This window comes from Semicossyphus pulcher, unplaced genomic scaffold (genome assembly GCF_022749685.1).
Source record: "Semicossyphus pulcher isolate SPU_LCO1_2020_fin unplaced genomic scaffold, fSemPul1.0.p SCAF_13, whole genome shotgun sequence".
Classification (NCBI taxonomy): Eukaryota; Metazoa; Chordata; class Actinopteri; order Labriformes; family Labridae; genus Semicossyphus; species Semicossyphus pulcher.
The window spans coordinates 12,301,664-12,323,993 of NW_027211637.1; the positions used below are offsets into that span (position 1 = coordinate 12,301,664).

The window sequence follows — 22,330 nt, forward strand, 5'->3', positions numbered from 1 at the left end:
TATCAACGTCTTCCAAAGAAAATTAACCTGTACGTCAGACCTCTCATTAGGGCCGGTTTGAATTGTATTATGTCCATTGCAAGTTAATGCACAGGTGGTACTAAATGTGCTGTGATTAATATAAGGGACCCACCCACGTCTATCAGTTGAACATCAGGTTCAGGATATGTGCTGTATCCAATTAAAACCAATTTAAACACCATGACACATGATGGAGGACATTATACAACACCTAAAATCCTCCTCAGATCTGATACAGACTTGTCTCTTCTCTCAGGTGTCTTCCTACAGGCCCTGAAAACTGCAATCACCAACTGTTAAAAAAACAATCTAGACAAGTCACTGATGAAGAATTATACCATTTTTAAGTACAATCATCGAAAAAGCTGTTTTTTAAAGATATAATAAGTACGATTTTTCCTTGTATTTTGTCAACAACACATTCAAACTGGGCCCCTCCTCCTGGGCTCTTCGTCACCAGAAGCTTACTCTCAGTTTCTTGTGCGAAAACACACCAACCCCGCCGAGCTAACACCGACCGGGTAGGACACACTTGCATATAGGCTGTGATTGGCTCAGGGAACCACAACAGCGCCCCTCCTGAAAACGTGCAAAGCAAAACAACAGAATAGATGCAGAGGGAAGGGTCTCACAAGGGTCTGCACACACACTCACCAACACATGTATGGAGGCCCATAAGTGATGAGTATATTATATTATATTATATTTGTAAACGTCTATATATTTTATTTTTCTAGGAAAATCCTACTTATTATACCTTTAACAATTGAGCCACTTTTTGACAGTGAACAACTGCTTTGATGTCTTCCAGTCAGGCTTTCGACCACACCACAGCACTGAGACAGCTCTTATCAAGGTGATTGATGACATACGCTTAAACACAGACAGTCCTAGTACTACTCACTCTCAGTGCTGCATTCGACACAGCTGACCATAAGATATTACTTGACTGGCTGGAAAACTGGGTTGGACTTTCTGGCACAGCACTAAACTGGTTTGGTTCTTATTTAAAGGACAGGGATTACTTTGTGTCTCTTGGTAACTGGAGTTCCCCAAGGCTCCATTCTTGGGCCTCTTCTGTTTAACATCTACATGCTTCCACTGGCTCAGATTATGGAAAACAACACAATAAGTTACCATAACTACGCAGACGACACACAGATCTACATCACAATGTCACCAGGGGACGATGGCCACATAAAAGCAAATCAGTGAATGAATGTGCCATAATTTTCTTCAGTTAAACAAAGACAAAACTGAGGTAGTTGTTTTTGGAGCCAAAGACGAATGATTAAAGGTCAACACGCAGCTTCAGTCATTGGTGTTGAAAACCACTGACCAAGCCATAAATCTGGGTGTTGTCATGGACTCAGACCTGAATTTTCAAAGCCACATTAAAACAATTACAAAGTCGGCCTACTATCACCTCAAGAATATATCAAAGACTTAAGAGGTCTGGAAAAACTGGTCCTTATCAATTGACTCGATTACTGTAACAGTGGCTTTACAGGTCTCCCTCAAAAATCAATCAGACAACTGTAGCTAATTAAGAACGCTGCTGCTCGAGTCCTCACTAAAACCCAGAAAGTAGATCATAACTTGATCCCTGTCTTTCAGAGAATACATTTCAAAGTACTAATGTTTTTTTACAAAGCGCTGAACGGTTAAGGGCCAAAATACATTTATGACACAGTACAAACCATCCAGACCACTGCTTTCTGTCCCCAGTGTCAGAAAAAATATCGAGAAGCAGCGTTAAGTTTTTATACTCTGTATATGGAACAAACTCCCAGAAACATGCAGGAACACTCACTTCTTTTAAATCAAGGATGAAGACTCACCTGTTTAGAGCTGCCTTTAATTAAATAGTTGTAATTATTTATACCTGCACTGTAACTTTTATTTGTATTTTTTTCTTTTCTGTTTCTTCTGTTTTAGCTGCTTTCTAAGGTCTTGTTTTAAAATGTGTTCCTTTGCTTTTGTTGTCTTGTGTAAAGCACTTTGAATTGTCTTGTTGCTGTAATGTGCCATATAAATAAACATGCTGTGCCTTGTTGTTACAGGTCTCACTTGTTTTCTAATATGAAGTTGGTTTAAGATTTTTAAGCATTCCCACATACTCTTCCAGTACAGTTTAAGTCCTGGCAGAAGTAGAAATCCTGACTTTTCAGATCCACCAGTTTTAGAGTCAAGGTCCACCAGTTTAACAAACTAATCAGCTGCAGGATACTGAAAGAAGCCAAAGGCCATTTTGCTTAAATGCCTGACAGCAGTTTGACTTATTCTATGCCAAAATCTGTGCTTCTGCTTTCAGGTTGAGTAACACCAAGAAGCAGGCGGTGCACACAGTGATGGGCATCTGGATGGTCTCCTTCATCCTGTCCACGCTTCCAGCAGTGGGCTGGCACGACACCATCGACCGCTTCTACACCTCTGACTGCAGATTCATTGTGACGGAGATCGGTCTGGGTTTTGGTGTGTGCTTTCTGCTGCTGATCGGTGGCAGTGTGGCCATGGGTGTGATCTGCATCGGCATCGCTCTCTTCCAGACCTTCTCCATACAGGCGGGACACAAAGCTGACAAAAACAAGTTCAATGTTCCCACCATAGTTGTGGAGGACGCCCAGGGGAAGCGCAGATCATCTATTGATGGATCAGAGCCTCTGAAGACGTCACTGCAGATCACCTACCTGATCAGTGGGATCGTCTTCATCTACGACTTCCTGACTGGCTTCCCCATACTGGTGAGTTCAATACCTTAACATAATCCCAGTACATTTTTGAGCTGTCAAAGACCCAACAACTTTAAAGTTCTAGCTTACTTGTTGCTTACTTCATGCATGTATAGGGTGTGGACACACACTCACTGGATGGTGTTGATCCAGTTAAAAATTTAAAAATCTTGGTAAAAGACAGCTTGCGGATGGAGTTTGTCAGCTGTAGCTCCTGTAACCATACCATCCTGTTTTATTATTTACATCAACTTTAATGTTTCTTCTCATCTGGGGCTGTAAGTAGGTCAGGATATGTGCGTATGGATGGTATATGTGTCTATATCTGTAAATGTACTGTCTATTGTGTGTGGGAGGAGGGGTGAGATTGTATTCAGTCTATAATACTAACAACAAGAAAATGTTGGCCAGCATAATCTTACCAGGCCCAGCAGTCACAGGTACAGGTTGCAGCTAAGCTCTGGAATAATTTTCCCTCTATTGTCTTGAACCGAGCCCTGTGGGCTTTAAAAAAACAGCGAGCGTTACGTCCCTCTTCTTCCAAGGAAACCTGATTCTTCAAGTGCATTTTGACGGAGTGAAGGAGGGAGCTCTGTTTCAGTGTCGACATTTGGTTTGCAAATTCCACCCTCAGGTTCTCATCCATTTTTTAACAAGTAAATTCATTGGTTTTCTTTGCAGACTTAGAAGCGGGTAGAAATCTCACAGATTAATTTTTTTGTGATGCAGCCAAACAGCCCTTCTGTCATCTTAAAAGCAAGTCACCATGGTAGAGTATTTTCTTCTGTAATGCAAATGCCCTTTGACAGTTTTGTTTATATCAAAGCAAGTACACTCTATTTGTGTTTAAGTGGATTAAATCATATTGACTTGTATGTTCTATCACTATTTGTTCTAACTGGGAGAACATAGTTTATCAAAGCGCCTCAGTTTCACTTTATATACAATAAAGTGGCAAAATTCTGTTAGCATCCGTACAGGACATCTGTTTGTAGTAATTCTTATATTAGCCAATTTCTGCGGCAACTTAGAACCACCTCCTATCCTGATATTTAGCCAAAAACATAATTAATAATAACATTGGTAACCATTTAAGATACAAGAAATAGATTGTTTTTGAAATACACTTTCCATGGCTGATTCTGTTCTCAGTTAAGTGTCCTTTAGCTTATCAAGAAATGTCTCACTATTACTTCTTACCGTGTTGTGAGGATGAAACAGTGGTACAGGAGATTCTAAATATCCAAAACCATCCAATTCTCAAGCAATGTCCTGTCATTGTCATACTTTCATATTAAGATAAAGTACAACACTTTCTCTTAAAAACCATCAGTTAGAATAATCTTTCCTTTGTCCATGATATAGAAATTCTTTCCATTCTTTTCGTTTAAAATCAAATGTTTTACTGCATGGTTTCCATGATTAGGGTAATGTTGTCATCTTCAAAAAAGAGGTCTTAACAAGATCAAGCTTTATACTGACGGGTTAAAGGTGAAACTGCCTTCTTTTATTTACTGTTGATTTTAAAAGACAACAACAGTTATTTTTTGTACATGAGTACATGACACAGAGGGTAGTATACTGTAGTACTGTGAAAGATTATATTTCCAGTGAAGTGCCAGAAAAAAAACTAAAGGGCCCCGAGCCCTTTTTATAACCTGATGTAATGAGCAATTTAAATGCATTGAAAGCTGTGACACCCAAACAAATACTGAGGAATAGATGAACAGAACCAAATAGAATCACCACTGTGGGGAAACAGTTATAGATGCTGAAAAAAATAGAATTACACTTTATATTCCCATCATATTTATATATGACAACAAAGCTGTAATAAGATGTCATCTTAAAAAAGTGTCCTCCATATATTTGTTTAACAAATTAAAGTTCAACTTGTAACAGTAGTAGTTACAACACTCACTTTACAAAGCATCAATTTATGGGCTTTAAAGGTTCATATTTTCAAACACACAGTGGTACAGTGAGAGGCACACCCCCACTGATAAGCTGTCTAAAGAACAAATTACCTGACAGTACCTGTCAGTGGAAAGCACATCAGCTGTACAAGCATCATAACCTACTTTATCCAAAATCATAATGATGTGTAATGTGTTACAAGATTTTCTAATGCCAGAATAAGTGTTTATGTTGGATGGGCCTTCAATTTATTTTGCTCTCTGGATCAGATGTTCAGATGATCTGGTGTTCAGATGGAAAGAAATCCTGTGTTTACCTATAATGTTTTTGTTCCATCCACTGTCCTGGCAGGTTTTAGATTGGGCCAGCTCAGTAGACAAACAAGATCAATTTCATTACTAGACTTCATGACTTCATCAAGTCACAAAGTGATCGAGTTCGAGGTGTCACCAGAGGAAATAATGAGTTTGAGTTAATCAACTGATCAGTGTCTTGGCCTGAAGCATTAGAGATGTAGATTAGACAGTGAACCTGTCACCTTCAATGATCAGATAATGCACTCTGTTGCTGCACTGAGGTAGATTACCCATATTAGCTCTAATACATGTTGTAAAAAGGAACCATGACCATGAGGTAATTTTTTCCCGCCCCAAGAAGCAAATGAAATTGATGAACAAGGTGATCAGATGCAACTAAAATCACGTAATGATAATTAAGTTCTGAAACACAATATAGTGTTAATCATTTCTAACACAATGTCAACCTGTACATACAGCTTTAGCCAAGTGCTTATTAAAACACAGCCACACTAGTCCAAAGGATCTCTGAGCACAGGTATCACTTTTAACAGAGACCCACATCAAAAAAAAAAAAGAGTGTTAGTAGTCTAAGAGTGTCTTCAAATGTACCTTTAACCTCTTAAATACAGTGGCAAAAGTCTGTAGAATCAATGTGTTTAGCCCATGAAGTTACAGTGTTGTACAGGACTTTTCTCTGATGCGGTTTGGTGTCAGAACTATTCAGAGGGCTCTCTCCAGAGACCAGGAACATAGTAGTACTGCATGATAGTATTTTAAGATTGTATATCTGAATAAGGTTTTGTTTTATTGATTTACACATTAACATGTTGAATCCCATTTCAACACCAGTAGTAAGGAATAGTGTTTCCCACTGACCTGTGCAGCTTATTCAGTCACCTCCCTCTCCCATCTGTTCTTTACACCATCTGTGTAAAAATACAAACTAGTGATAGTGATAGAACAGGTGATTTTGGAGAATGATCATTAGAGTCACCATCAGTTAAATTAAATAACATGATCCATTTTAATTCAATCTTGTGCCTTGACATTTTAAACTGAAACTTAAAACAGAATAAAGAATGCTGCAGTGAACATAAGAGTCCTGTCTCAGCAACTGCAACTGTAATGAGTGTGTTGGTGTTACTGACTTAATACATAAAAGGATTTTGGAGACTATGGATTGTACATGAGCAATCAAAATCGTTGGCATAAACTCTTATAGCTGATAATGTCTTTTCAAACCCTTCTCTGATCCTGCCCAGGTGGTGAGCTTTGCCAGTCTAAAGTTTGAACGCTCCTACGACTGGATGGTGTTGTGCGTGCTGTGGTGCTCCATTGTACAGTCCATCCTGCTTCCCATGTTCCTCTGGGCTTGTGACCGCTATCGGGCCGACATCCGCATGGTGTGGGAGAAGTGCGTCGCCATCATGTCCAACGACGACGTGGATGAGGGTAAGCCGCTGTCAGCTGTCGCCCTCCTGTCCTTCCTCCTTTTCCCCTGCTCTTCACACGATGATGCAAACATGCATGATGATTCCTATGTCCTAAGACAGCTCAGTGTGGATAGGTAAAAGGTCAGTATAGTAGAGTTTGGTTTATTTTTGCCTCGATGCTCTGAAAGTGCAGGTAATTTGCCTGACTTAACAAAATCCAAGTTAAAGTTAAAGACTAGGCATGACTCTCTGAATTTCCGTTTTGGTGACGGAGAGTTGTTTTTCTTGAGAAGTGTTCTGGACTGTCTTTGGCCGTAGGAATTAAAGTGACAAATGTGATTTATCAACCTAAATAGTTTTGTCTTTGGCCTTGGGAGAAGTTGTAGTAGGGAATTTTTGGGTAGCATCTTGTAAGGAACAAGAGGTCAGTGTCAAGCTAAAATGCTGAGGTTATTGCCTGATATTTGGTTTCCACCTGTGATCCTTGAGGTATGGTATGCTGCCAGCTATAAGCATTTGCATTGTGTTTGTGCAGTGGCAGATGAGACATGGTGTATTTCACATTACCAATTCTGTTATAAAACTATGCCTTAAAATCACATGTTTATGATAGTAAATGTGAAAAATGTGACATTTAAGACCTACATTAAAGCCAGTTAACATCAAAGATTTGTAACAAGAAAAGAAACTATTCTCAGGATGTGACTTTAAGAGCCGTACGTATATCAGCGGCGTGGTAGCAGTTCTGTAGCCAACAGAGCATGTTACGCATAAATAAGGCTGCATCTTGGACACAGTTTGGCAGAGAAGGTAAAGGAGTCATTTCATCCCCATTTGATGGGTTTTGTCACACTCACTGATAGTAAGAGGCTTATTTTGTAAGAGTTGACTCAGTAACTGAAAGCGAGCACTTTATTGAGCTACAGTGAAAGATACAATAATGATGCTTCTTATTAATTGATATGAAAAAGGTCTGTTAGTCTCAGTGATGTTAACTTGTGCCCAATCTTTGATCTGTACTGGCTTTACAATACAGGATGATAGAGGAATTGTAGAACAAGACAGCTGATACATATATTGGAAGTAATCTAAAAACTGTTAAATGTGTCTTTTTGAAGTGAATAATTGACTGTTCGTACTTTTGCTTCTGCTTTGTATATCAAATGTTTTATTACATTTTAAGTCCATTTACAAGGACATCTTTCACATTTGGTCCAATGATTACAGAGTGGTTAAGACATTTTTATTACATTGCTGATTTTGTGCATGTTTTTTAAATAAAGAATTAGAATTTTTTTTAAATATATTACTTAGTTTGATTTGAATGGTCACTATAACTTGCATTATATTTAGCAGTAGCCTGAGGTCTGAAAACCGTGGTCAAATGTTATCATGTGACCCATCATGTGACCTTTGTTGTCAGGAGATGAAACTGAAGTGACAAGTGTCTGTGTATCATAACTCTACAGTAAAACCTATTGTTCTGTGTTTTTTTTCTGTGGTGTGTATTTTATTAAATGTTTTACTTTACCGTGCTCTGAGATCGATGTGAATACAGAGAAAAAGAAGAAAGAAATGTTGCAGGACAAAGGACATTTTCACCTGGCAGCACTTTTTTACACTTCAATGCATTTAAACTCCGCAATCTTCCTCTAGAATGCCCTGGCATGAGAGGATGATTAAATAAATGGTTCCCCATTTATTTGTTAGGATCCAGAGTGAAACTGAAACAACTGCAGTAAAGCTGAAATGCACTTTCATGTCATTATGATGGTCATATTTCCCTCAAGTCACAAAGCAATCTACCCTAGTTTTTTTTTCTGGAAACAAAACTGAAATAGATATATAATGATTTGTATGTTTCTTTTTCTTTTTCTTTTCTTTTCTTTTTGTTTGTTTACATTTATTTGTGTTGTTTTTATTTTTATTTGACTCCAGCCTACTGGTCAGATGTTACATACAAAATACTTTAACATTTAAGTCAGACATCTTGATTAAACAGCACTTAGCAGACATCTGACTAATGGATAACAGAGAAAGAAAGCGTTCCAAGTCTTGCGTCCTTCAGGAATATCCAAGGGGGTTGAAAATGAAACATTTCAGCAAGGAATCACAGACACTTCAACAAAATTTGGTCCCAAAATGAGGTCACATGATAATCATAGAGAGGCTTGTGGACTGGGTCCCTGAACAGATCACTATAAATTCATGTAAACTGATGACAGTATGAACCATCTGTCTTTTTTTTTCTATTGGCACTGTTTAAACTCAACCCAATCTGATCCCTTCTCTCCTGTTTCTAACCCTCCAAACCTTCTGATTCTCTCCCTCCTCACACCCTCCCTATAACTGCTCGTTGTCCAGCAGGAGCCTTAAAACAACACAGGGCAGTCCACATTCTGTGTGAAAATTAACACTGCCAGTTCTCTGCTTTTTTCCAGAGGGCTTGCCATGTATAACTCAGCACAGTTGTATGTATAAAGATTGTTTCCTGTTTTTTTCCAAAGCTACTGACTTGCATGCCAAGCTGCCTGTGCAAAAAGCTACTTCCATCTTTCATCTTTTTGGCCAACATTTCCTAAGATCAGCATTTTACACCCATCTCCAATTGATCTTTAATGAACATGAATGGAGTAATTGGGAAAACAAACTTGGTTAACTGGTATCTAGAACACTTGTTTGTGTAATTTTTTGGGAGTGTAAACCCTGGACCTTCAAAGATTCTTTAAGAAAATATTTGGCATTGTTTCTAAGTTCAGAACCAATCTGGGCCTTTTTTTTGTATCCCCTTACTAAACATTTGATTTGATCATTTTGAAATTGAAACCACATATTCATGAGCAGACCCGTAGGAAAAGTCAACTAATCAGAGAACAATTGAACCTGTCTCTCTTATCTATTCGTCTGTCTGTCTGTCTGTCTTGTGTATTGAGTCCGTTGCTCTCTAATCCTGACGCTCGTGCTTTTCTGCACTTTGCAGAAAACAGCCAAGATGGAGGAATACATGCCGACTTATTAAATGACAGACCATATGACTATAGCTCGTCGCCTGAAATCGTGACGGTAGACCGTAATGCCAAGTATGAGTTCTCAACCTTAGAAAGGGGGGTTCTGCAAGGGTATCCATTGAGGGAACCACAGGAAGATAAAATGCAGTATTTGCAGGTATATTTTCATTGATTTCCTTCATTTCTTTTACTTGATCAATTGAACTATTATTACATGACACTTCATTGCTTATGTGCATGGTGAAATGGCCCTGTGGGCCTTAACAATATCTTGCTTGAATTTTATGGAATCATCGAGACATTTTGTGATGATATCTCCCTGATTTTTCTTCTTTTTTACATTAATCAAAAATATACTCTGGCTGACTTATGTTTGGTAAATATGACCATCGACAGTCCCATCAACATATAAATGTTCTTCATTTATCTCCTAGTGTGTCCTAGCCATGGACCTACATGCAATTGACTACATTGATATTTTGTAAGAGGGTAAGAGTTTAGTAACTGACTTCCCTTTTACATTTCAGGAATCCTTCAACATAAACTTCTGCTCATGTTCTACCCAAAATTATTCCGTCCATAATATCTGCCATCCTTCTCAGTCAGATGCAGAGCGGTGAAAATCTATTCATTAACATATCACTTGGTTCCAATCCTGACTAAACTACAAATTCTGAAACAGAAATTGGATCAATATTGATGCAAATGATAGCAATGGTGATAAAAAAATCTTGCTCGACGTGACCTGCAGGACTGTGGTGATATGTAAATACAGAATCAAGAAAATGCAACACAATGTTAACTTTTACGAAGTATCTTAACACTGTGTCATTTTTGTGAGAAACAACTAAGCAAGGGCTTCATGTTTCTTAGTAAAGCCTGTAGCTAAAGCAATTTACATTTACTAAAATCATTATCTTTTTGAATTTTAAATTTCAATTTGTATAACACCAATGACGACCAACATTATAAAGCACATTTTAAATAGCTTCAGACTTTTTAAGAAGCCTTGAAACAGAGATGTATACAGTAGCTTTCACTTCATTCGACCAAACCATTACTCCATCCATTGCTTTTGTGTCTGATACACCTCTTCACGTGACAGTAGATTCATTGATCATAAAGTAGTCTGTAGCTATGCTTGTCCTCTCTGTATATTTGTGATGGTGAAACAAATAAGGTGCATTTTTATTTCCAGTAACAGGAAGACTGGCTGTTATTCGTGTTGCTGCTCGAAGGGTTAAGGCCCAATTGGACCATAAATCAACAAAGCCATCCAAATCATGATCAAGTAGCACCTCCACTTGGGAAGTGCTGTGTTACTTCTCAAGTGGTTTGATTGCAAAATAAAGCCTCTTTGGCTTTATTGGCTTTTTGTGACGTGTGTTTGTTTCTCTCCCTCCATCCTGCCAAGACTGTCCTGCATCCCAATTCATTCTAATGCTTGTGCTGCCCTCTGCTGTTTAGTCCTCCCACCTAACACTCTCAGTGCTACTGTATCGTCTGCTGTCTCATTTCTCTGCATTTACTAAAAGCAACCACAGGGAGGCAGGCTGATATCAATCTTGTGGCTCTTGACGTCACCCTGACAAACCCTCTCTCTCTTGCATAGTTGTCAGAACAGAATGGAATGTGAGTATAACATGTAGAGAACTATTAACTTTGCAGTTTTTATCTCCAAATAATGGAGGTGAATATCAGTGCAGATATAACCCTGTCGATGCATGTTAATAAAAAAGTTAATAATATTGAAAGTAGAAGCCTGAGGGATATATAAAAAAAAATAATGAAATGACACTTTACATCTTGGACATACAAAATGTATGTGCGACATGTAGGATTTAAATAAACGTGACAGCTGAATCAGGGTTCCAAAAAACTAAAACTAAAATGTTTTCTGTATTGAGAACATACAGTTTTTCAGTGAGCTATATGCCATCAACCCAAATACTTACACAAAGCAGTTGATTGGGACGACTGCAAATAAGTGTTACAAAAACTGCCGAGTACTGTCAACCTTACAGAATCCTACATGTAATAATCTTTATGATTAATAATATAGGTGTATAAAAACTAAAATAATGTTTCATTACACATCACTTGGTAAATGTTTTTACTTATTCTGCATTGCTGTAGAATTCTAGGTGAATGAATGTCAAAGTTATTGATGGACTGAAGGGTCTGGTCTGTGTGTTGCGTTCAGGTGCCCCCTACAAGAAGATACTCCCACGACGAAACCGACATGTGGACCAGCGACCGGATCCCCTCATACCTTCACCGATGGGGGTCCACCGAGGACATGATAGTGAGTGCCCACTACAGCTCCACCTTGCCGCGCCACGAGAGGCGCAGGAGCAGCCTGGTCTCCTACCACGAGGAGAGCCACCACCATCATCATCATCACCATCCACACCGCAAGCGGCGACGCTCTGAGGATAGTATGCACTCCCTCAAGCACCTGCCACGCGTGGTTTGTGGCGGGGAGCGCTACGAGGACGAACTGCGGTGTTTCAGCCGCGATGAGGTGATTAACTTTATAGATGAGACGCCGCTGCCGAGTCCCAGGAAGAGCCCGCGTCGCACGTCCACCATCTCACTTATCCCCAATGTGTATGAACAGCACACAGTCATCCTTCCTTACTTCCCGCTCACAGACTTTGAGCGTGAGCCTCAAGCACTCAGGCGGCTCTCTGAACACAAAAGAAGCAGTAGTCGGGGCAACTCGCCTGAGGCTTCCCCCAAACCCGACAGACCGGCTGGAAAGAAGAGCCCCGGGGCTTGTGGCTCCGGTAAAGGCTGCCAGGAGCGCTCCCGAGACAGGAAACAGCAGTGTGAAGCGGGCTCACCTGGATGCAGCCGCCAAACTCCGGGGCATTCTGCCTGCAGGCCCAGGACAGGCGGGGGGGCTGGGGCTGACTGGGGGCATCAGAGGCACATGAGCAAGGCCGAGGCTAAAGGAAGCACAAACAGTTTTGTAAGCACACCATCGGCATCCTCGGGCTACATTACCTTTCACTCTGACTCTGTGGGCTCCACCACCTGAAAGCAACTTTTCCCTTGTTAATATCAACATCATTACTGAAGTTATAATGGAATCTTGGTGGTTATAGGAAAGTAACATACTGGTTATTTGGCCTTTTTACTTGTGCCATTATCCTGTTTTAGGATACCACCTTTAAAATGTTATGTGAAATGATCTTCGGAGCTTTGAAAAGGTTGGGTGGTCCTGTTGTTAAGACATGAAATATCCACTGAGGACACTTTTTTTTGCAGCACCGGCACAGATAAACTGTTTTTAAATGGCGTGAACATCCCCACACCTTGTTTTTGCTGTTTGATGTTGTTTCTTATGAAATGCTCAAAGAATTGAGGGAGGTTGTTAAGTTGGTGATTTTTTCTTTCATTGCACTTAAGAACTTTAACCTAAGGTTGTATTTTATTTTAAGCCTTTATGGCCGTGTGTTTGTTGTATGGACACATTTGCTTTAAACCAAACTTTCCTGAATACCACCCATGTACCTTGAGATTAACTTGAGGATATGAAACATTATACATATTTTCTTTTGGTCACGGTGTACAAGTTTTCTATTAACATTATAATTAAGGACAAATGCAAAGCTTTTTTTCAAGCACCCCATGTTAAAGTAAAAGAGAGTGGTAATTCCAATGCCTAATAGTTTTACAGTTACTGTGTGAGCTTTGGAGATACAATGTAAAGACCCCTAAATTCTTAATGAAAATGTGAAGTACTTTTTTAAAGAATGACATGTCATGTATATAAGAAGGTTATTGGATTTATGGTTTAGTTGTTCTTTTTTTTGTCTATTGACACTTTTGCTTAGAACAGTTCCTCCCAATTCTTATTATTCAATGTTTGTGTTAACTTTGGAGATCATTATACACAACTTTTGGTCACTACATTGGATATTAAAATACAGAACATCAGACTAATACAGCAGGAAATAGTGCTTTTACCTCCTCAACTCAGCATGTCAGCCAGACCTCACCTCTTAATCAATCGATTACTTTTTTTATTTCTTAGCACCAAATAATCACAAAAGTTATCTCAGGACACTTTACATAAAGAGCAGATCTAGACTGTACTCTTTTATATTATTTAGAGCGACCCAGCATTAATCCACTATGAGCAAGCATTTGGCAAAACTTCCTTTTAACATACAGAATCCTCCAGCAGAAGCAGACTGGTGAACAGCCACCTGTCGAAACCAGAAGGGCCCAGAAAGTGGGATAGACGGAGAGGCAGGAAGTAAATATAAAAGTATATGTTCCAGCGTGAAGATGCCAAATGTTCCAAAAGTGGAATAAGCATAGCCTTCAGGCTGAATAGATGTAGCATAACGTAAATGCTGGTGTTGTAACTTAACTTACAATTTTCAAACATTGTGAACAGAATGGAATATTGTTCACAATGTAATGAATGGAACTTATAGCAGGTAATGTGTTCATCAAAAAAATTATATTTGACATGTTGTCTGAGACATGAACTAAGTTTTAACTAAGAGCATGTGAATATTTCACACTGTAGCCAAGTAGAAAGGTCAAGGTCAAACACAGTTTTACTAAACTGTCAGTGATATGCCCTCTAATAATCCTCATTCAAAATGGACACTGAAGTAAACTTTCTAAGGAAGCCAACTTTTTAAGGCCAACAGACTAACTGCTAGCATGAATGCAAAGGTTTCAACAACATTATTGAGACTATATTAAATGAAAATGTCCCCTTTGTAAACCGTATTAGTAGACTAAGTTTTTCGCTGTAACCTCCCAAGTAACAAACTTGCATTTACGTTTCCGCTCTTCTTCGGTCATTTAAATGTTTGTTTGATTTCTCATGTATCAGTGTACCTCTCAAACATTGCAGCCTAATCAATGGAACAAATGAAGTGTATCTTTCTTTGGAAGCACTACATTTACCTGTCAAACTTTGCTATGTCATAGATTTCTGCTCTTTTGTGTTTACAATATTAAAATATCATTTTGTAACATATTCAAAGATCAGTGATTTAAAATAAGAATGGTGTTAAATGTTATGATTTACTTGTTCAGATGATGAATTTGTTAAAAAGTTATGACTGATTAAATTCACAAGATGATGCTTCAAAGTGTGTGTTTTTGAAATGTAGTGGCAGATGCTGTGTATTTGTTGCTGTTGGCTGTTGTTAAGCAGTAGTAGCTCTTTTTCACTTTGTTTCATGCTGCTTTTTACCCCTGGGGTTGGAGTGCACCATGATGGACTTATGGAAGAAGGATTCTTCTTCTTGTCACTGTGGCCACGTACAAGAGAGGGCTTTGAGATGTGATTGATCAGTCTCCATAATCTTGAAAATACCCTGCAACAAGTAAGAGGCACATGTACATACACATACTGATTCTTACAAGCGTAATCATTAGAATTCAGATGGAGCTACCATTTTACTGATGTGTTTGCAGTGTGGCAGGGCGCATTATCCTGCTGAAAGAGGCCACTGCCATTAGGGAATAGCGTTTCCATGAAGGGGTGTGCTTGGTCTGCAACAATGTTTGGGTAGGCGGAACGTGTCAAAGTCTTTCCCATCGTCCGGCCATCCAAATGGTGTAAAAGAAAACGTTATTCATCAGACCAGGCCACCTTCTCCTCCATGGTCCAGTTCTGATGTTCATGTGCCCATTGTAGGCGCTTTGGTATTGGACAGGGGTCAGCATGGGCACTCTGTCAGTGGTCTGCAATGCACTGTATGTTCTGACACCTTTCTATCAGAACCAGCATTAACTCTTTCAGCACTTTGAGCTACAGTAGCTCATCTGTTGGATCGGACCACATGGGCCAGCCTTTGCTCCCCACGCGCATCAGTGAGCCTCGGCCACCCTTGACCCTGTCAGTTCACCGTTTTTTTTGTCCTTGGCCCACTTTTGGAAGGTACTGACCACTGCAGACCGGGAACACCCCTTACACTTGCACATTTTTCCTGCTTTTAACACATCAGCTTTGAGTACAAAATGTACCCAACATATCCCACCCACTGACAGGTGCCATGGTAATAAGATCAATGTTATTCACTTCACCTATCAGAGGTGTTATGTCGAATTGGTGTACATGGCAACACTGGGAAAAATAACGGATAGATGAATAGTTTGATAGAAATTTGACCTGCTATTTAATTAACATTCTAAACAATATATTTTTAATACAACTGTAATGCAGCTTAGGTCATTTTTATCATCTGGAAATCAGCTCAAACTCCTGCAAATAATAACTAGTTTGCAGACCGTTCCTCCACTCACACCACACATCTAATGATTTTTTTTTACAAAGGAACAGAGTTTCAGTATCTGTTAAAAAGGCGATTACTGTGGGGACATTTCACTTGTCTACACTCTCACTGGTTATAAGAGGCTAGTTACCAGAAAATAGATCATTTGTACCCCCTTTACCGGCTAGAAAACAGTGAGGGTTTACTGAGGGTACCGGTCTTTTGTGGAAAGGTACTCTTAAAAAGAAAAAGGATAACTTAAATTCTTACTTATTTTATTTGAAACAGCACTGCAGACCATATTTGAACAACATTTATTTCCTGTATCCAAAGTGACTTGGAGTTTTTGTTTATTCTTTTGTACAGTGTCCTTTGGGGCTTTTTGTCATTCTTCTTCCTGCCAATGCATATCCTAAACATGATATGCATCATAGTAGTTCCTGTCTTCAAACACATTCAGGGGCACCTGGCATGCCTTGCACCACAGTGAGCTGGGTTGTGATGAAGTGAGGTCTGTGACTGATTGCTGAAGGGTGAGCGAGACGGCTGTTCTCCCCTCCTCTGTGGTCTGTGCATGATGTTCTACATTGTGTCTGTTATTGAACATTGGGCAGAGAGGGTCCTCTGACCCATCGTCTCTTTCTCTGGAAGTGCTGGACTATAGTTGAGATCCTGGGGTCTGTGCATGAGGGGGTGTGTCAGGAAGAGACAGACTTCCTCTTCCGCTCCTTCTCCTCCTCCTTCCTCTCTGTTGGAGGCGCTCCTCCTCCTCCTCCTCATCCACACCATTGCATGAAAATAAATACATAATTACTATCTTTCTTTATTGGTTAAAAATGACCCTATTCTATTCTACCTTTGTGGACTCTGTCTAACGTGTTGTGTTTTGTGCTGTTTGGTGCTGGCCTAATTAACTAATTATGAAACAGAACAGCATTAGGCTTTATGAATAAGCTACATTGTGCATCTGATTTTGGAATGTATAAGCACAACAGTGCCAACAATGACGCTTAGTTGAATAGTACAGGGCCACATCTTTATTTATTTAGGCCTATCTGTCAAACTTTATTCCAAACATATACCTTTTTCTGGTCACTCCAGGGTGTGTTGATTGTTCTCCCTGCCTATGTGAACCTTGAATAGTTAAAGCTAATGAACTAAAGGCCTGTCAGGCTATAACTTAATGCAAGCTCATTTAATTCACCTCATCCCTGTTTTGACCTACAGTGAGATGATGAGTTTAAGAACTTAAGGACTATTGTCTTCTGTTGCATCTCTAATCAGCTGATTCTGCACTGCAGCCTCGGGTTAATCCCCGTGGAGAGGTCTGAGCTGTCTGTGACCAGAGTTTCCCGCTACAGTGAGTTTGGACACGGCTGTTTCTGTGGGCCAAAGAGTAATTCCACGGTGTGCTGTAGGTCTAGCTGGAAACAATCTGGAATCAAAGCTCCAGCCCCATTGTACATGGTTCACGCTAAATTGGGAGTCTATGGCTCTATGGAGTCACAGACTGTATGTTTTAATTACACAAATCATTATGTTGCCAACACAGTGTGACATTTCAGCAGAGGATTTTAGCTGTTCTGCTGAACACCAGCAAAGTGAGCAGGGAGCGGAGGGTCTGCAGCGCTCTCCATCCACCTCTGTTCTCTTAAGAGCGCTTGGCTGAGCCCAGTCTAATGCTAATAACTTCTTCTCCCTCCCTTCGCTTCTCTGCTCTAATGTGCGTAGCTATTATTGTGGCAAACCATACTAGCTTACTTAAACAATGCTAAGAAGAGTTCATAGAAATTCTTAGAAAAAGTTTAAGGGTATTCAGTGTGGAAGTCACGTGGCAGTTCCTTTCTTAGATAAAACAAACTTTTCTTGTGCTCTGGGCCTCTGTTGGTCTCATCAAAAGAGCAGCTTTGACTTTGCAGCAAAGGGAGAGTTAAGAAGATTTACTGACGGCTTTTGTGAGCTGATCAGACCAAACAAAAAGCTGAAATGACAAATACTTGCCATAAGGGGGCTTGAAGCCTTGAGTTTAGTTGTCATTTGAGGGGGAAAAAACTTGAACGAGGCGCTGTGTGCTGCGCAGGAGCGCTTCTCTTCCATAGGGCAGCAGCGTCTTTTCAGCATGAACCATCTGAAAGACGTGTGGGCGTTTCAGCGATTCTCCTCGCTGTAGGTGCCATCCTTCCCATCGCTGCCCCCTCAGAATGCACAGACACTTTATGACACCCCTGCCAAAGCAGCGGAAGAAAACTATAGGGCGCTCTAAAAGAGCTGACGGGTTGACAGGTTTGCTGTGTTGCGCATAAGGCCTTTATAGTATATGCTTACAAGAACTGTAGTGCAACACGCTGATAGGCACTGAATGTTAGCCTAAACGTCATTCAGTATACAATAAAAGACTAAAAGATGTTATAAACAATATAAAACTACTTTATAACATTAGCCTACAATATAAATGGCAGATTTGGTTGATTTAAAACGCTGCCCTGTTTCCCAACAGGAGGCTTCAGTTGAGAGATTGCAGGATATAATTACAACAATGGTCATTTTATCTTGTTTGCTTACGTTACATGCACATGAACAGGAATGAGATTTTTTAAGATTAAAGAAGGTTACAGTTTAGGCTCAATTTTCCGGATTGTGTCATGCACTCCACTGAGAACTAAGCAGACTTTGGGACGAAAGAATTGTAGGCTAATTGTGAGGGGAGTGTAAAATATTATTTTGACGTTCTAAATTACGTTTAAAAAGTACGGCAATGGCAGACAATTTATTTAAACTCCAAGCAAAACTTTTAACTGCTTAACAATACATGTATTGTCTAACATTTTTTCTTCACTCAAATCAGAGGGAACAGCTTTTCAACATTTCCGCGTCCAAAGGTAACAGACAAGAGAGCGCGGCGTGAAATTTGCAGCTTATAGCAGAAAATTGTTGCGCTGTCCGACAAGCATCTGATTTGCCCGCCACTGTTTCGGTACTTATGCGTGAAACCAGAGAAGAATGGAGGAGAAGAGTCCACTCTCCAGGAACAACACAATAATATGGTAATAATGAATAATGTTGTGTAATGTAAAAATTAAGTTTAAAATCCTGTGCAACCTCAGTATTTCTACAATAGATTCGTTAAATACAAAATAGCCTTTTGTTGTTGGAGGCTTAGAAGGCAAGGGGATCAATTTAGCTTCTTCTGAAGCCCGTATCACAGTTACACAATAACTGAATTTATCATTAAATCAATATGTAAAAACAACCTACATGTCTGTTGTGGTGGCAATTTCTGATGACGAGACCAATAAACAAAGTTGTCTTTTGATGTCATTTAATTGAAGAATATTAAAAGATGAGTAAAAGCAATTAACAACTCGAGCTGGGTCAGACCAGTACTACACAGAACGCAGCTGTCTAGCTGACTGACACAGAATCAAGGTTCACAGTGTATGTTATACATTACAGAAAGAACTCCCTATCTAGAGTTTACCCCTTGCCCTGGAGCTCTCAGCCCAGAAGGAGCAACAGTAAATCATGCCCAAGACCCTGGAGAGGAGTAGACCATACATATCCTTAAAATTAACCTTAGCTGATTATACCATGGTTATTAACTCCATAATATTAAAGAAATGTAAACACATGAGCAAACAGGTTAACATAAAAATTTCCTTCACATCTGTGATGGTTCTCAGTCATCCAGGCCATGGTTATTCTACAATGTATCTAAAGGCAAGTGGACTTGGTTGAAGTTCTCGAAGATATTTCGCCTCTTATTCGAAAGGCTTCTTCAACTGAATCAATCATTCAAGTCTTTCCTCGCCATCTCTCTTTCTAACTGCATATTATGGTGTCGGAAAATAAATATTTGGCTCTTCAGCAGCCAATAGTTGCTATAAATCTACAACAAGCTGAACCAACTTTTTAACGGAAATGGGAATTTGAGATCCATACCCAGTATTGATAAACACGACAACACGTTCTTTTTATGCAAATTTTATTAAGAAAATAAAACATATACAATATACAGGCAAAAGCTTATTGTGAACATTTATACAGTGCAGTTGTAAACATTAGTTTTAGCTATATTATATCTATATTTTTCTACCAAGGCCGCCAGACGTTTTCCTGAGTGTTTGCTGCGTCACTTCTGCGACTGACGGAGTGACACTTCTTTCGTGTAGGCGCCACCACACGGACAGCCTGTTTGGTTACAGATGGCTGCTGTGCGCTTTCACTTAAAGAAGATTGAGACGTGCTTGATCTGTGGGGTTTCAGAGATTTAGATGTGGCCGTTTTTCTCTCTTCAGGTCTCGTTGCCGATGGAAGCAGCCTCCGCGCATCTTCTCGAGCCTCAGCTTGGCCCGGGCCGCTGTCCATGGTGCTGAAGACTTCCTCTCGTTCCCGGGAGCGGTAAAGTTTACTGGAAAGCTGAGATAACATCCAGCGGTCGTTCCCGTTTAAGTTGTCTGCCATCATCAGATATTGGTTGACGTTTGCAATGCAACTACGGAAGCCCGTTTGGTACTCAGAAAACTCTGAAGCAGAGGCATTGCCTGAAAGCGAAGCAGAGACATCTCTCTGTTAGAAACACGCTGAAGCTGCGAATCGTGTAAAACTGAGTATCCATAAGATAATATAAAATCAACAGACTATTTGAATATTTTTATGGCTATTGAATGTGTGAGATTATAACTTACAGCTCTGGATCTTTTGCAGGTTCCTTAAATGTTTCACTGTGAGCTCCAAGATGTCGGCCTTTTCCAGTTTGCGCTTTCGAATCTGCATATAGAGATATTTTTCTATTAGTAATTTATTATTGGGACATTGTTTTCTAATTATTTGCGTTGCTTGAGAATGTATTGCAACTAAATACAATACACATGTTTTAGCTTACTTACACTGCTGCTGTAGTAGCTCTCCAGAAGAGTTTTTAACTGGTCCAAACACTTGTTTATACGAGCTCTTCGTTTCTTCTCCATCACTGGTTTGGAAACCTGGAAAAAAAAAGATCATTTATTATTATTACAAAATAAATTTAAATGTATTTAATGGTTTGTCCTTCGACCCAGCTCCTTTTAATAAGTTATAATACACACCTTGTTTCCAGCGATAGTTTTGGGTTTTTCTGCGCAGTCTGATGTCGCCACCATTCTGTTTCTCTTTTTTCTCTTTTAGGTTTCCTTAAAGTCAAGCTCTTCTTCTCTGGTGCACGAATGAGGGAATTGACCCTGAGTGGATTTATATAGAGGCTCCCAATTAACATCTCAATGCAGCCAGTCCCGCCTGTCTTTTGCGCTCAAATGAGCAACACAGGCGTCATTTGACAGCCAAAACCCACCGAAATTCTTTGGTGCCATAGAACAGAGTATAATTTGATGCTGTTTAAAAAATATTTCAAATCAATTTTGTTTTTGTTTTTTTATATTACACATCTACGTCATATGCAGGTTTCTGTGGGAAGCATAAAAATCATAAACATAATGGGTAATAATTGTTAGCATGGTATGGGCGCTGTTGACTCCTGTATTCAATCTTTTATATGTGAGTTTCACGCCACCAGGTCGAAGGCAGCACCGTGGTAATTACCTGCGTGTCCCCACAACATTTCGATTTTCTGGTGGTCACTTGTTGTAAAAGTGTTAGACTTAAAAGCTGTGAAGCCCACGTCACCTTGCTTAAACACAAAGCGCAGGTACATCGTTGATTACGCACAGCAATCCCTACAAATGTAAGCACGAAACGTAGAAAAGATTTTTTTTAATTCTTAACACTTCATGATTCTTTGCCTTTTGTGCGTCGCCAGTTTTTGTCCAGGCGCGATGAGGCACCGAGGAAAATCGCGGGCCGCCCCTTGTCCTCGGTCCCTCGCCTCCCGATTTTCCACACTGCTCCCTGAAAGGAGCGAATGCTTGGGAAAGTCATACCAGCTGAAACAATGTATTGACTATAGGCTCACTGCAGTCCACTGCTCGCACACAGGCCTCCTGACAATACTAAACAGGGTCAATTAAAGCTGGAGTCACCGATTTATGGAATGCAGCGCTATAGATCTGAGGTTATGAGGTTAATTTATCAATTTTGTCCAAGTAACTCCATGGTTGTTTTATTTTGATTGCTTTTGAATTTTCAGAACCTGAGAGTTGGTGGAGATGATGCGTTTGAAAGCCACGCGACACCGCTGAGCAAACCTTTCTAAACCTCTATATTACCCAGGTCTTCTTCCCTCATCCGGTGCACAATGCGTGTGTTAAAAACGACTGAGGCCCGGGTAAAGGAGGGGTATTCAGTCTGGGGAGAGGGCGCATGAAAAGAGGTCAGTTTATAGTAGCGAGCCATTGATCTTTTCTTCTTGTCTGCTTTGTGACCACAAACGTGTGGGCATCAAAAGATACCCTCTGCTCCCAAAGTGAGCCACAGAAGCTGAGATACTTTCCCCTTATGCCGTTTTGCTGAGATAAAGCAGAGTTCCTCTACAACCTACTGTAACATGTTTTTATTAAAAGCTTAAAATACTGTAGCTCTCACTGCGTTATCTGTGTGATGAGACCGATTTATAATTCTGTTTATTAAATTGCACAACATAGTTCCTAATATCGCCTAGTTCTAAAAATAAAAGCATTTCTGCCCTGATAATGCGAGATGACTTGTCTATTTGAACTAATCCAGTGTCGTGATGCAGCT

General features: G+C 39.9%; 2 protein-coding genes across 2 annotated transcripts in view; one reads left to right on the forward strand and one right to left on the reverse strand.

The window, feature by feature from the left end:
• The window catches only part of LOC138590278 (probable G-protein coupled receptor 153), a 34,682-nt gene extending 20,163 nt beyond the window's left edge, over positions 1-14,519 (forward strand). Inside the window, exons 3-6 of the mRNA XM_069660890.1 lie at positions 2,336-2,765; positions 6,232-6,421; positions 9,383-9,567; positions 11,614-14,519. Coding sequence (XP_069516991.1) covers positions 2,336-2,765; positions 6,232-6,421; positions 9,383-9,567; positions 11,614-12,453 — 1,645 coding nt within the window. The 3' untranslated portion in view covers positions 12,454-14,519. The remainder of the gene's footprint in view (positions 1-2,335; positions 2,766-6,231; positions 6,422-9,382; positions 9,568-11,613) is intronic.
• A 5,231-nt stretch (positions 14,520-19,750) lies between these two features.
• Positions 19,751-20,799, reverse strand: her3 (hairy-related 3). Its single transcript, XM_069659400.1, has 4 exons — positions 20,746-20,799; positions 20,548-20,643; positions 20,347-20,428; positions 19,751-20,202 (listed from the first exon to the last, which is right to left on the reverse strand). Exons 1-4 carry the CDS (start codon positions 20,797-20,799, stop codon positions 19,751-19,753), a joined length of 684 nt encoding a protein of 227 aa, XP_069515501.1.
• Positions 20,800-22,330: the final 1,531 nt, after the last annotated feature.

Coding starts and splice junctions, on each gene's coding strand:
- her3 (XM_069659400.1), bottom strand. CDS start 20,799: ATGGTGGCGACATCAGACTGCGCAGAAAAACCCAAAACTATCGCTGGA. Junction 20,429..20,547: donor AGAGCTACTACAGCAGCAGT/GTAAGTAAGCTA, acceptor CTCTATATGCAG/ATTCGAAAGCGCAAACTGGA. Junction 20,203..20,346: donor CCTGCAAAAGATCCAGAGCT/GTAAGTTATAAT, acceptor CTTCGCTTTCAG/GCAATGCCTCTGCTTCAGAG.